This window comes from Scyliorhinus torazame, chromosome 7 (genome assembly GCF_047496885.1).
Source record: "Scyliorhinus torazame isolate Kashiwa2021f chromosome 7, sScyTor2.1, whole genome shotgun sequence".
NCBI classification, from domain to species: Eukaryota; Metazoa; Chordata; class Chondrichthyes; order Carcharhiniformes; family Scyliorhinidae; genus Scyliorhinus; species Scyliorhinus torazame.
This window is the reverse complement of record NC_092713.1, coordinates 69,532,403-69,546,677: the sequence shown is the minus strand read 5'-3', so window position 1 is coordinate 69,546,677 and position 14,275 is coordinate 69,532,403. Positions and strand designations below refer to the sequence as shown.

The 14,275-nt window shown below is 49.2% G+C and overlaps 1 protein-coding gene across 2 annotated transcripts in view; it reads right to left on the bottom strand.

Annotated features, from left to right (window-relative positions):
* echdc2 (enoyl CoA hydratase domain containing 2) overlaps positions 1-14,275 on the bottom strand; it is a 51,025-nt gene that overhangs the window by 6,766 nt on the left and 29,984 nt on the right. Inside the window, exons 6-7 of one of the 2 annotated variants that reach the window (XM_072510869.1) lie at positions 10,484-10,540; positions 1,798-1,985 (exon numbers count right to left, since the gene is read on the bottom strand). In XM_072510869.1, coding sequence (XP_072366970.1) covers positions 1,798-1,985; positions 10,484-10,540 — 245 coding nt within the window. The remainder of the gene's footprint in view (positions 1-1,797; positions 1,986-10,483; positions 10,541-14,275) is intronic. The other variant, XM_072510870.1, reaches the window with a different exon arrangement.

Sequence of the window (14,275 nt, the reverse complement as noted above, 5' to 3'; positions counted from 1 at the left end):
AGAGGTGGGGGAAACTACAAGTTCTGTTGCTGTTACCCGCTCCAGGTCTTTCTGGTTTCTGACCCTGGGAATTGGTGTCTCTTTGCACAAAGGGCTAAGACATTCCTTGATAAATTTAACCAGTTATTAAACATGGTCATGAATTCATTCCAGGTCCATTGTTTAAAGTAATTAGATTAAAATGGATGGTCTTCACCCACTTTAATAATTATTCCAAATATTGAATAGTTCAAAAAGTAGAAATTCACATTCATTTAAGCTAATTTTTGTCCTGGGTGGGGTACATCCAGACAGCCCAAATCCGTTCTAATAGCTTTGTAAATAGCAAGGTGTGGTTATGTAGATGTTTGGATATTTTGAAACCTGCTGTTTGTTATATTACCTTGTGTAATATATGTTACTCATTTGCTTCTTACCAAGATGATCTTCCAATTAAAGCAAATGATTTATTGAGTAACTTAAACAAATAAACTGTGAGTTTGTTCTCTCTCCAACACTTATACGGGCTGGTTTAGCACAGTGGGCTAAATAGCTGGCTTGCAATGCAGAACAATGCAGCAGTGCGGGTTGTCATGTGAGAGTACCTTTAAGAAATGGATGTTTAAGCAATGTACCTTTAAGAAATGGAACTGATCATATTACTGAAGTGATGTCAGAGGGTGGGGGGAGCTGAGCTCACTTCTGCTTTTGGTTTCAGTTTGAGGAGACAGCTGGGAGTGTCTGTGTGTTTGGCTGAGAGCTGCAGGAAGAAAACACAGAGCTGGTCTGTGGATGTCTGCAAATCCAAAGACTATAAATATATTGAATGTAACCTCATGTCTGTTTTTGAAGGTGAAGTCTTTTGGATGTTTAAAGAACAGTTTGAAGGATTATTTAGTGTTGTAGTCCTTTGGGGTTATATTTGAAGTAATGGGTGTTAAGATATTCAATGTTTGTTTTTAAAAGGTTAAATTGAGTTCCTAGAATAAACATTGTTTTGTTTTAAAAACCATTTGTCCGTAATTGCTGTATCACACCTGGAGAGTATACTGTGTGCTCCCCACACCACAATCTATTAAAAGTTATGGGTCGGTTGAACTCCATGAAACACTTTGGGGTTCTGTAAACCCGGACCCATAACAGGGTTCAATTCCGGTACCAGCCTTCCCGAACAGGTGCCGGATTGTGGCGACTAGGGGCTTTTCACAGTAGCTTCATTGAAGCCTACTTGTGCCAATAAGTGATTATTATTATTATACTAGATATTAAATAAACAAGATAGAATAAGAATAAACTATGATTAACTACACCTGCATTCTGAGCTCTCTCTCTCTCTCCACCTCTGGTCACTAGTCACTTATACACACGAGGCGGGAACTCGGATTGAGTCCGTCTTTTATACCTCTTTCTAGTGCTGCCCTCTAGTGATCTAGTTATGTCTATACATTAACCCCTTGTATACATACAGATTAGTTCATTTGAACCTTTTTGAAACTTATTCTGTGGCTTCAGTCCACTCAACAGTCAGTTTTAATATAAAACAGGGTTTTATAAAAAATACCAACAGTTCTCCCCCTGCATTAACACCATTTAGATTGGTAACACATAGATGATCTATTTGATAGGATTGCCTTCAGCTGAAGCAGCCGTGGAATGACCAAGCTTCCTGGCTGCAAGATGGAAGTAGTATAGGATATACTCCACCATTCACATATCTATCCACTGTCAATGTTGCCATGAGTGCTTATATCACAAAAAATTAAGTAACTGTTGAGGTCTTCATTGACTTTATTAACACATGCTGTTTATTTTACATACCTGTGGAAGTATCTCTTTGGCCAGATCAAGTGCCTTTTGATAAGCTGCATCCCCCAAATCGTTTTGGGCCACAGTATCATTCACTAGACCTATGGACATTGCTTGTTTGCCATCTATCCGTCGACCAGTGAAAATAAGTTCCTTTGCCATGCCAATTCCCACAACTCGAGGCAACCGTTGGCTACCACCTTGAGAACAGAAATAAAGAGTTTTGATTAACTATCACAGCATAGATTAGCTATTTTCTTGCACTGGAATTTCATTTAATATTTACAATTCTACTTTTTCCACATGGTTGAAGCTTGTGGCAATATGCAAATCTTATTATACAGCTGGAAAAATTCATAAAACATATAGGGCGCGATCCAACGGCCATGCTGCATCAGAAAAGCAGCTCGCCATGGCGCAGCGTGGCCGTTGATAGCCGGGAGACCCACATTGGGCGGGATCATTTTTTTAGCAAATCTGCATATTACAGCGACGCAGTAAGCCTCACTCTAATGTGCAGATTCCAGGGGTACCTGAGGCTTTGGGATTCAACCCCTTCGCCCCAGAGACCTAGGGTGAGCACCATTTAGCACTCATCCCCACAAACGGGGACCAGCGGGACCAGCACTCTTGGGGATCTCCCATGGGGATCGGAGGCCACAGCTGCATGCCCTTTGGGCAGGGTGGTGTCCTGGCACTGTTGGTGCCACCTGGCACCCTGGTAGTTCCAGCTTGGCACTTTGGCATTGCCACCTGGGTGCCAGCTGGGCACTGCCCAGGTGCCAAACTGGCATTATTTGTGTGTGTGCGCGCGCGCAATCGGGCAGGGTTGCCTGGCATGGGTGTTGGAGGGAGGAAGTGGTTGTTTTGGGGGCCTCAGAGATTTGGACATCATCGATCTCACGCTACAATGGGGAGTTCCAGCGAGCGGAGCTCCCCACTGCACAAAAAGGGGCTATGTGCAGCCTCAGCCGCGTGTTCCCAGTTCAGGCCCCTTATTCAACGCAAGTCGTGTTGATAGCCATGCCTTTCTCGGCATTGCGAGTGCTAAACACGCTCGCTCGGTGACTTTGTTCCCTTTGGGAGAATCGCGCCATAGGTTCATAAAACACATGTTTAGCATGTATTTCCTACATCAGAAATCTCTGGATGCCTTGCGTATACCATCAAGGTATTATTTTTAATATATTCTTCTCAATCCTATCAACACCACTGTGCTTCTAAAGTAATAAAACATAAAATGCTGGAAATCCATAACAGGACAGGCAGCATATGCGGAGGATGGAACAAAGTTTCAGATTTGATTGTTCATTGGACCGCTCCCTTCAAACACTGGTTCTATAATTGTTGCTACATGGGTTTTATTTAAACTTATTTAATTATCCCCCACCTCCCAAGTCAATTCACTGCAGGAAACGTTTAAATTATCCCTCCCAGATGTAAAAGACTCTGGGTGAAGAGGGAAAAGCAGAACCAGAAAGTGGAAAGAGGGGAAAAGGATAGGCAGAGATAAAGGAACTGGAAGAAGGCCAAACACAATAGCAAAGACAACTAAACAGGGTGAACAGGCTGCAAAAAGGAGAGCATGCAGCTATAGTGGAGACTGTGATCAAAATGAGGGATGGAGAGAGGGGAAAAGAAACATTAATACACAAGCAACACAGGGATAATAGAGTGCTATTATGATAATTTAACTTGTACAAAACCACATGAGCAATCTCCCAGTAATCTATAATATGTAAAATATTGCAAAAAGCCAAAGGAACCCAGCACTAAAGGAACCCATTAATATTTGTACGTTCTGGTGGATCATCTTAAAACAAGATGATCAGCTGTTCTTTCATGTTCTCAATAGTGCTGGCCATAATCAACATCTTGGGCGGGATTCGCCGCAATCGGCGCGATGTCCGCCGACCGGCGCCAAAAAAGGCGCAAATCAGTCCGGCATCGCGCCGCCCCAAAGGTGCGGAATCTTTGGAGGGGCTGAGCCCTCACCTTGAGGGGCTAGGCCCGCGCCGGACTGATTTCTGCCCCGCCAGCTGGCGGGAAAGGCCTTTGGTGCCCCGCCAGCTGGTGCGGAAATGATATTGCCGGGCGGCGCATGCGCGGGAGCGTCAGCGGCCGCTCACGGCATCCCCGTGCATGCGCAGTGGAGGGGGTCTCTTCCGCCTCCGCCATAGTGGAGACCATGGCAAAGGCGGAAGGAAAAGAGTGCCCCCACGGCACAGGCCCGCCAGCGGATCGGTGGGCCCCGATTGCGGGCCAGGCCACCATGGGGGCACCCCCCGGGGCCAGATCGCACCGCGCCCCCCCCCTCGTAGCCCGCCCGCGCCGCCTTGTCCCGCCGGTAAGAGATGGTTTGATTCTCGCCGGTGGGACAGGCATTCCAGCAGCGGGACTTCGGCCCATCGTGGGCCGGAGAATCGCCGGGGGGGGGCCCACCAACCAGCGCAGCGCGATTCCCACCCCCGCCGAATATCCGGTGCCGGAGAATTCGGCAACCGGCAGGGGCGGGATTCACGCCAGCCCCCGGCGATTCTCCGACCCGGCGGGGGGTCGGAGAATCCCGCCCCTTGTGCTTATGAAACTCAGAATATAATGTCTAAAGTTGTGTGATTCCATGATTAGACAGCATTTGCTGAGCAATCCAGAGTCTGCCAAGAACTACACTTACAAACAATTTAAGATCACTAGTTAGGCTCACAATGAGGCTCACTTATGCTTGCTAGAAACTACATACATTCATATGCAAGGACCTGTCTTTGCAGGCAAAAGGGACATGCCCAGGAATTGTGTCTTTTCGGAATTAAACAATAGCGTGGATGACAGTCATTCCCTGGTGCCTTCTCCATGGCAATTCTCAATCAGAATCAACTTGCCTACCAATCAGCATCCTTTCCTCATGCAGTATTGGTCCCTTTGAAATTTGGCAATCTTACATCTGTCCTGATGAGTGCAAGATGGAAAACTTTGACAGAATGTCTTTTTTCCAGCGATACTTAAACGACTATCTTCAGATTTTACTCTTTTTTGGAAAATTCCTGAATATATCAGTCAGTGCTATCACCAACAATTCCTCAAGTTCTTTCATTCTCTTACTCAAGACCCCCATTTAAAAAAAACCAATCTTCATCCTCATAAAACCTACTGTAGCACAATCAATCACTCACGAGGCGAGAAGAGATAAAGTCAATCGATGGCTTTATTACGCAGCCTTGTTCCCCAGCAGCTCGGTTACAGAATGCGGCTGCTGGGAGAACCCGGGTTTAAATACTCCGCCTTACTGGGTGGAGCCAGCAGGCGGCAGATCCAATCCGGATCCAGTGCCTGTCAACCAATAGCCTCTCGGCATCACTGGGTACCGTACTACCCCTAATATATACCACCACATTCACCCTTTGTTAAAAAAGAACCCGGCGGGGTGGTGGGTCGCATGGTGGTAGGGGTTTCCAAGGTCGGTACTGGGATTCCCTTAACAGAGTGGCTATGCATCGATATCAACTGTTAACTATTTACAATGCCGCTTTTACTGGGCCACTGAATTATTTACAGATCTTGCTTTGTCACGCAGATTCGATGAGTCGAGTGGGTGCCCTGGTCGGCTTTGCCGATCGTCTCAGCCCCGGTGGTGGTGCAGGAGCTGGCTCGGGCACTGTTGTCTCTGGGAGCGTCGCGATGTTTGTTCCTGTTTCACTACTCCTGGGCGGGCACAGGAGGAGGACCGATCCACCCGGGAAGGGAGCAGCTATGGGGTGCGCCAGCGGGAGGGCGGGGGTGATTGGTGTTGGGGGGGTGTGAGGAGCTCCGGCGGGCGGAAGGTCCCTCAGGGAGACCGTGTCCTGTCGGCCATCGGGGTACGCCACGTAGGCATATTGAGAGTTTGCATGGAGAAGATTAACCCTCTCGACCAACGGGTCTGATTTGTGCGCCCGCACATGCTTTCGGAGCAAGATGGGTCCTGGGGCTGCCAGCCAGGTCGGAAGTGACTTTCCAGAGGAGGACTTCCTAGGGAAGACAAGGAGGCGCTCGTGAGGCGTTTGATTAGTTGTGGTACACAGCAGCGACCGAATGGAGTGGAGGGCATCCGGGAGAACTTCCTGCCAACGGGAAACTGGGAGACTTCTGGACCGTAGGGCCAGTAGGACGGACTTCCAGACCGTTCCGTTCTCCCTCTCTACCTGACCGTTCCCCCGGGGGTTGTAACTGGTCGTCCTGCTCGAGGCGGTGCTCTTGCTGAGCAGGAATTGACGCAGTTCGGCGCTCATGAAGGAAATTTTGGGGAAACCGAACAGTGTAAAGATGGTGCAGAGGGCTTTAATGACTGGCCGCGGTCATGTCGGTCCATCACGTTTAGGAAGTACGTGTTGCGATCGGTGGATGGGAGGGGGCCTTTGAAGTCCAGACTGAGGCGTTCAAAGGGACGGGAAGCCTTTATCAGGTGCGCTCTATCTGGCCTGAAAAAGTGCAGCTTGCACTCTGCGCAGATTAGGCAGTTCCTGGTGGCTGTTCGGACCTCCTCGACGGAGTAGGGGAGGTTGCAGGTCTTCGCAAAGTGGTAGAACCGAGTGACCCCCGGGTGGCAGAGGTCCTCGTGGAGGGCTTGGAGACAGTCCACTTGTGCGTTGGCACATGTGCCGCGGGATAGGGCATCGGACGGCTCAGTACGCTTTCCGGGACGATACAAGATCTCATAATTATATGTGGAGAGTTCGATCCTCCACCGCAAGATCTTGTCGTTCTTGATCTTGACCCGCTGTGCATTATCGAACATAAAGGCTACCGACCATTGGTCCGTGAGGAGAGTGAATCTCCTCCCGGCCAGGTAATGCCTCCAATGCCGCACAGCTTCTATGATGGCCTGGGCCTCCTTTTCGACTGAGGAGTGGCAGATCTCTGAAGCGTGGAGGGTACGAGAGAAAAAGGCCACGTGTCTGCCCGCTTGGTTGAGGGTGGCCGCCAGAGCTACGTCGGATGTGTCGCTCTCGACTTGGAAGGGGAGGGACTCGTCGATTGCGTGCATCGTGGCCTTTGCGATATCCGCTTTGATGCGGCTGAAGGCCTGGCGGGCCTCTGTCGACAGGGGAAAAACGGTGGACTGAATTAGCGGGCGGGCCTTGTCCGCGTAGTTGGGGACCCACTGGGCGTAATAAGAGAAAAACCCAGGCAGCGTTTCAGGGCTTTGGAACCGTGAGGAAGGGGGAACTCCATAAGGGGGGGCATGCGTTCAGGGTCAGGGCCTATCACTCCATTACGCACTACGTAGCCAAGGATGGCTAGACGGTCGGTGCTAAACACGCATTTTTCCTTGTTGTAGGTGAGGTTCAGGGCGTTAGCGGTCTGGAGGAATTTGCGGAGGTTGGCGTCGTGGTCCTGCTGGTCGTGGCCGCAGATGGTGACGTTGTCGAGGTACGGGAACGTGGCCCGCAAACCGTGTTGGTCAACCATTCGGTCCATCTCCCGTTGGAAGACCGAGACTCCGTTAGTGACGCTGAATGGAACCCTTAAAAACTGGTAGAGCCGCCCGTCTGCTTCAAAGGTAGTGTACTTGCGGTCGCTCGGGTGGATGGGGAGCTGATGATATGCGGACTTAAGGTCCAAGGTGGAAAAGACCTTGTACTGTGCAATACGATTGACCATGTCAGATATGCGGGGGAGAGGGTACGCGTCTAGCTGCGTGTATCTATTGATGGTTTGACTATAGTCTACAACCATCCTCTGCTTCTCCCCGGTCTTTACAACTGCCACCTGGGGTCTCCAGGGACTATTGCTGGCCTGGATTATGCCTTCCTTCAGCAGCCGCTGGACTTCTTACCGGATAAATGTCCGGTCCTGGGCGCTGTATCGTCTGCTCCTGGTGGCGACGGGTTTGCAATCCGGGGTGAGGTTCGCAAACAAGGAAGGCAGTTCAACCTGGAGGGTCGCGAGGCTGCAGATAGTGAGTGGGGGTATTGGGCCGCCGAATTGGAACGTTAAACTCTGAACGTTACATTGGAAATCTAAGCCTAGGAGCGTGGGAGCGCAGAGGTGGGGAAGGACATAAAGTCGGTAATTCTTAAACTCTCTCCCCTGCACCGTTAGGTTCACGATGCAGAACCCTTTGATTTCTACGGAATGGGATCCCGCTGCCAGAAAAATCTTTTGGGTACTCGGGTGAATTGAAAGAAAACAGCGTCTTACCGTATCCGGATGGATAAAACATTCCGTGCTCCCAGAGTCGATCAGACATGGCGTTTCGTACCCGTTAACCAGCACCGTCGTCGGTGCCGTTTGGAGCGTCCGAGGCCGCGACTGGTCCAGGGTCAGAGAAGCCAGTCGTGGTTGCTGCATCGGGGCGTTTTCTTCAGGCCCCATGGAGCCGTCCATGCTGGGGTCCTTGGCTGTCAGCCAAGATGGCGGCGTCCACGGATCGCACGCGGTCGGGGGCGGACAAAATGGCCGCGCCCATGAGTCGCACGTGGCCGGGGGGTCACAAGATGGCGCGCCCATCCCCCCGCATGGAGTCCGGGACCCAAAATGGCAGCGCCCGTTGGCCACACATGGATCGTTGGGGGGGTTGAGTCTGTGGTCCCAGTTCTCCCCCGGAGATTGCGGCGACCCCCCGGGACTGGCACACCGCTGAATAGTGCCCCTTTTTACCGCAACTTTTACAGATGGCCGAGCGGGCCGGGCAGCGCTGCCAGGGATGTTTCGACTGCCTGTAAAAATAGCAGCAGGGCCCCCCCCCGGTGGTCTTGTGCTCTGGCCGCGCAGGCTTCTGGGGTGCCGGGGAGTTGGTCGCGGCGGGGGACAACAGAAGCGCGGGCATTCTGCGAGGCCACATCGAGGGAGGCAACAAGGGCCCGTGCCTCCGTGAGCCTCTCTCCAGCAGTCGCTGGCGAATTTGGGATGAGGTCATATCTGCTACAAAAACATCCCTGATTAGGAGTTCCGTATGTTCGTTAGCCGTCACCAGTGGGCAGTTGCAGCTTCTTCCCAATATTAGCAGCGTGCTGTAGAACCCGTCCAGCGATTCTCCGGGGATTTGCCGTCTCATCGTGAGTTGGTGGCGTGCGTAGACCTGGTTTATGGGCCGAATGTAGATCCCTCTCAGCATGGTGAGCGCCGTCGGGAAATCCTCCGCGTCTTCGATGAGCGTGTAGATCTCCGGACTCGCCCTGGAATGCAGGACCTGTATTTTCTGGTCTTCTGTAGGTCTGCCGGGGGCCGTTCGGAGGTATCCCTCAAAGCACGCTAGCCAGTGTTTAAAAGTGGCCGCTGAGTTTGCTGCATGGGGGCTGATTCGCAGACACTACGGGCCGATCCGGAGCTCCATAGTCCTTTAAAGTGTGCGTAATAAATTGTAGCACAATCAATCACTCATTGAGGCGAGAAGCGATAAAGTCAATCGATGGCTTTATTACGCAGACTTGTTCCCCAGCAGCTCGGTTACAGAATGCGGCTGCTGGGAGAACCTGGGTTCTTATACTCCACCTTACTGGGTGGAGCCAGCAGGCGGCAGATCCAATCCGGATCCAGTGTCTGTCAACCAATAGCCTCTCGGCATCACTGGGTACCGTACTACCCCTAATACATACCACCACACCTACCATTGACTCTGTCCTTCCAATTTTCAATTTCCCTTTCCAAAGTCTTTGTAAATGTTGTCACCTTCCAAATTCATTCCCATCTTTCCCACAGCTCCATGTCTGAATCTTTAAGTTAGGATTCCTTCCCAACACAGCACTGGAATAGCCTTAATCTGTCACTGGTGACATCCTCTGGACATGACCATTTTGCACTATTCATTCCAGTAGTTCTTGAGCACTCTGCAACAGTTGATATAGCTGATCACATCACCTCCTCCAATGTCTCTCCGCTCTTCAGCTGAGGGGGGCTGTCCTTGTTTGGTTCCACTCTTACCTATTCAATATTGGCCACAGAATGTCTAACCTGGCTTCTCTTATCACCCCCACACTGTCATCTTTGGAGTCACCTAATAATATGGCCTTTGTCCCTTCCTCTTCCTCATGTTTACTTTTATGAAATGAAAATCGCTTATTACCAGAATTCCTCCAATGTTGTACACCTTTAGAACAGTTCTCTTCTTGATGACCTGCAGCCCCTAGGCCACCACATTCTGTTGCCATTTCTTTCTGCATTTGATGGCAGATTCTCTGAAAAACTGGTCTGGACTGTACAGCAACACTATCCCTCCTCCACCCTCCCCAGGTAGCTCAAATGGTAGAATTTTGATGCATCCTCCCTGGAATGTGTTTGACAGTAAATTGGGTGGTGACAAGGGTCTTACTGCATTTGTGCTCTGCGGTTGTAATGATTTCCAATCAGTTATAGGTGCAAGAGATGGTCATGGGCCTAGAAATGTGGTTGTCCCAATGTTTGAGCAGGAGGTGATGGGGAGGTGGGCACCCCTGCACCTGAATTGTGAAGCCCGAGACAGTCAATATTGGACCCGATGTGGGGCCATCCATCTAATAGTCAACAAAGATCAGCCTGCTGCTGCCATCCACATTCAGGTAAATAAAATGTGAAAAACCTATCGTATAGGTTACAGGCAATCGCAAGGTCTGCTTTTACCAAATGTGACCAATTGTGGGGAGGTTTAGTCACTGATGTATTTTAATTACTGGTAATGCAAAAATACTCCCAGTTTTCAAACACTGTCCACTCCATCTTTTATATAATGAAAAAGGTAACTCACCAGCACCTGGAAGGAGACCCCTGGTAACCTCAATAAGACCCATTTTGGCAGAAGATGCTAAAGTTAAAGAAACAAGTGGCAATAAAGTAACTGCTCTTGTGCATGTCAACAAAATATTCAGAGACATGAGCTGTTTGACAGCACAATATGCAAGCGGATAATAAGAACTGCAATACCAGATTATTGAAATTTGAACCAAGGAACTGCAATGTAGTATTTTCACTTTTTATACAACAGCACTGAATAAGAAAGTGAGAGGGAAGAAAGGAAAATGAGGGAAATCATGTGCACAAGAGGAAGTGAGGAAGAGCACATGGGAAATCATTCACAAGAAGCACTGGATTTGCTTTTACTAATTGAGCCTTTGGTCTGGTCTCCTGCCCAATTTAATCAAAACTACTTCTCTGGATTTACGTTTTCCACACTATTTACATTCTTACATAACTCGAGAAGATCAAATTGGAAACACATATATTCAAGGCTGAAAAAGTGAAGTCTTTCAGTGTTTCCTCGTAAACCAGCCTTGAGGCTCTTTGTACTGCCTCAAACACTCGAATATCTCTCCTATTACCCAATGACCAGAGCTGGCCACAATATTCAAGGTGTGATCTGAGCAGAGAACGATACAGTTTTCTCACAACTTCCTCAAATTTGTATCCTTCTGTTTTACTATATAGTTTTGGTGATTGATACTCTGTGTTGGCTGGACATATTGCAAATGAAGTCTATGAGGACAAAGTCTCACAATGTCATCCTTAGCTATTTCAACATCAGAGTAGGTATTGTCTACTGCCTTTCCTATGTGCAGGACCTTTCACTTGTCCAGATTCAATACCATAGAATTCCTATAGTGTAGAAGGAGGCTATTTGGCCCATCGAGTCTGCACCAACCCTCCGAAAGAGCACCCTATCTAGGCCCACTCCCCTGACCTATCCCCGTAGCCCCACCTAACCTGCACATCTTTGGACTGCGAGTGGGAACCAGAGCACCCAGAGCAAACCCATGCAGACACAGGGAGAAATTGCAAACTCCACACAAACAGTCACCCAAGGTCGGAATTGAACCCGGATCCCTGGTGCTGCGAGGCAGCAGTGCTAACCACTGTGCCGCCATTGTTCTGTCTACTTAAATATTTTATACAGCATGAGTTGCAATTTCCAAATTGCCTTCTCCAAGTATTCTGCCTCTCCACAAATCTGACTAATTTTAAAATCCAATTATGTTTAAAGTCAATGGTGCAAATTTGAACCAAAGTAGTACCCCACTGAATACCTATTTTCTACCTTTCAACTAATTATTTGTCTTTATCCAAGACTTACCATGAATTCGCACTGTTTTGAGGTTTATCTCAGTCTTTTAAGTGGAACATTTCAACGTTTCCTGGAATTCTGAATACAACATGTCATAGCGTTTCCGAGTCAACTTAGATTGTCACTTACTCCAAGAAGTTGGAATCAGACAGATGTTCCTCTGAATCCATGTTGGCTGCTGTTTACTATGTTATTAGTAAATAACTTAGCAAATAACTGGGGCTCCATCCTGCACTCAAATTCATCTTTGAAATGGAACAGTCAAATTAGCTCCTTTTCCTTGACATGCTAATTGAGAAATCTGCCAGAGGGTTCTCTACTATCATCTGCCACGAGCATACACTCATTGATCAATATGCACATTGGGATTCTTACAGTTCCAAGCGTAAAGACAGGCCTTATTGACAACTCGTAAATAGGGCCCAAACCATGTATTCACCATGCAAGTTTGATGCTGAAATAGGGTGCATCAAAGCTATCCTGTGAGATAATCGCTACCCTAATCAGATTATTGCTTGCTGTATATCGTGCGAAGACATGGGCCTAAAGCCACCACCTTCAGTCCTGAAAGGTGCCCTGTCTGCCTCAGATTACCATGGAAGAGTAAGGTGTCTCAAAATTTGAGCAATAGGTTACGTTAGGCATTTCAGGGACTTGGGGTGACGGCCATAGTCTGATCAGTCACACAGTAGGTGGCTCCTGTCTGGAGGTGTCAGTTTTGGTCCTTTTTACCTGATATATGGGGGATTTTGATGGATAAAGTGTGAGGAGAGTGGAAGGTGATTGTTTCTCACCCCGGATTGGAATGTGTACGGGGTATCAAACCCGGTTAAAGTGGTGAGAGGCCTGGCCCAGGAGTTGGAGGAGACTCGTGGCGCAGCACAAGGTGAGAAGATGGCAGAGGGGGAAGGGCCGTCGTCGATGGTGAAACTTAAACTGCCGATGGAGCAATTGATGAGTTTTATTAAGGAGGAATTTTGGCAGCAACAAAGGAGATGCAGGGAGACCGGTTGAGCGTGATTCAAGGAACAGTAGCGCCTCTTTGCGGGACCTGAATTGGATGGAGAAGCGCTAGGAGGTGCAAGGAGCGACAATCCAGGAGGTGGAAAAGGTGGTGTCCGGGAACCGGATTGTGTCGTTGGAGGCGGAGATGGCGATCTTGGGAGATGTAAAGTGCTGCGTGTGAGGGTAGATGACAAAGAGAATCAGTCTTGGCGGCAAAATCTTCGTAATACAGGCCTGCTGGAGGAAACCTTTGCATTGTGGGCCTGCTAGAGGGAGTGGAGGGAACAAGTGCCACGGGCTACTTCGCAAGTATGTTTGCGAGGTTGATGGAGGAGAGGGTTTTCGACAAGGCCCCGAAGGTGGACCCACAGGTCCTTGAGGCAGAGGCCAAGGACTGGGGAGTTGCCACGGGCGGTGATTGTTCGCCTGCACATGTTCCAGGACAAAGAAAAGATCTTAGATTTTAGGGCAGCACGGTAGCATTGTGGATAGCACAATTGCTTCACAGCTCCAGGGTCCCAGGTTTGATTCCCAGCTTGGGTCACTGTCTGTGCGGAGTCTGCACATCCTCCCCGTGTGTGCGTGGGTTTCCTCCGGGTGCTCCGGTTTCCTCCCACAGTCCAAAGATGTGCGAGTTAGGTGGATTGGCCATGCTAAATTGCCCATAGTGTCCAAAATTGCCCTTAGTGTTGGGTGGGGTTACTGGGTTATGGGGATAGGGTGGAGGTGTGGACCTTGGGTAGGGTGCTCTTTCCAAGAGCCGGTGCAGACTCGATGGGCCGAATGGCCTCCTTCAGCACTGTAAATTCTATGTTCTATCTTGAGGTGGGCTAAGACAAGTCAGGACTGCAGCTGGAAAACAATCGGATTCGAGTCTACCAGGACATTGGTGCCGACCTGGCGAAGAGACCGGAGGGATAAATAGGGCTACGTCAGTGCTTTTTCGGCACAAGTTTCAGTTTGGGTTGCTGCATCCGGCCAGACTTTGGGTCGCTTTTGAGGGCCGGCAATATTATTTCTTGATGCCGGAGGAGGCTACTTACTTTGGTAAAGAGCACAGGTTGGGGGGGGGGCTGAGTAAGGGACTTGTGTACCGTCTGTATTTTTGGGAGAGATTTGTACTTTGCGTACTTTTTGTAGCATTTTATATTTTATGTATTTTGTTGTACCTATTTGCAACTTTTGTACAGTTTATGTTTGCATGTTCACGGATTCTTGAGGATAATTGATCATTTTGAGTATGGGGTGTCTTTGGTGTGTTTTTTTACCATTATGGGACATTGAGGGAGGGGATATGGGGATGGGTCGACAAGGGGATGTGCCACTGCAAGTGGAATGAGGGGGGGTGGGAAGCTGGAGGTGTAGGTGGGGCCCATTGGGCTTCCAGGTGGGAGTCGCCATGCTAGCAGGAGATGCTAGTGAATGGAAACAGAGTGGGGGTGGGGGCTGCAGAGGTTAGCCTGAGTGGGGGAGGGG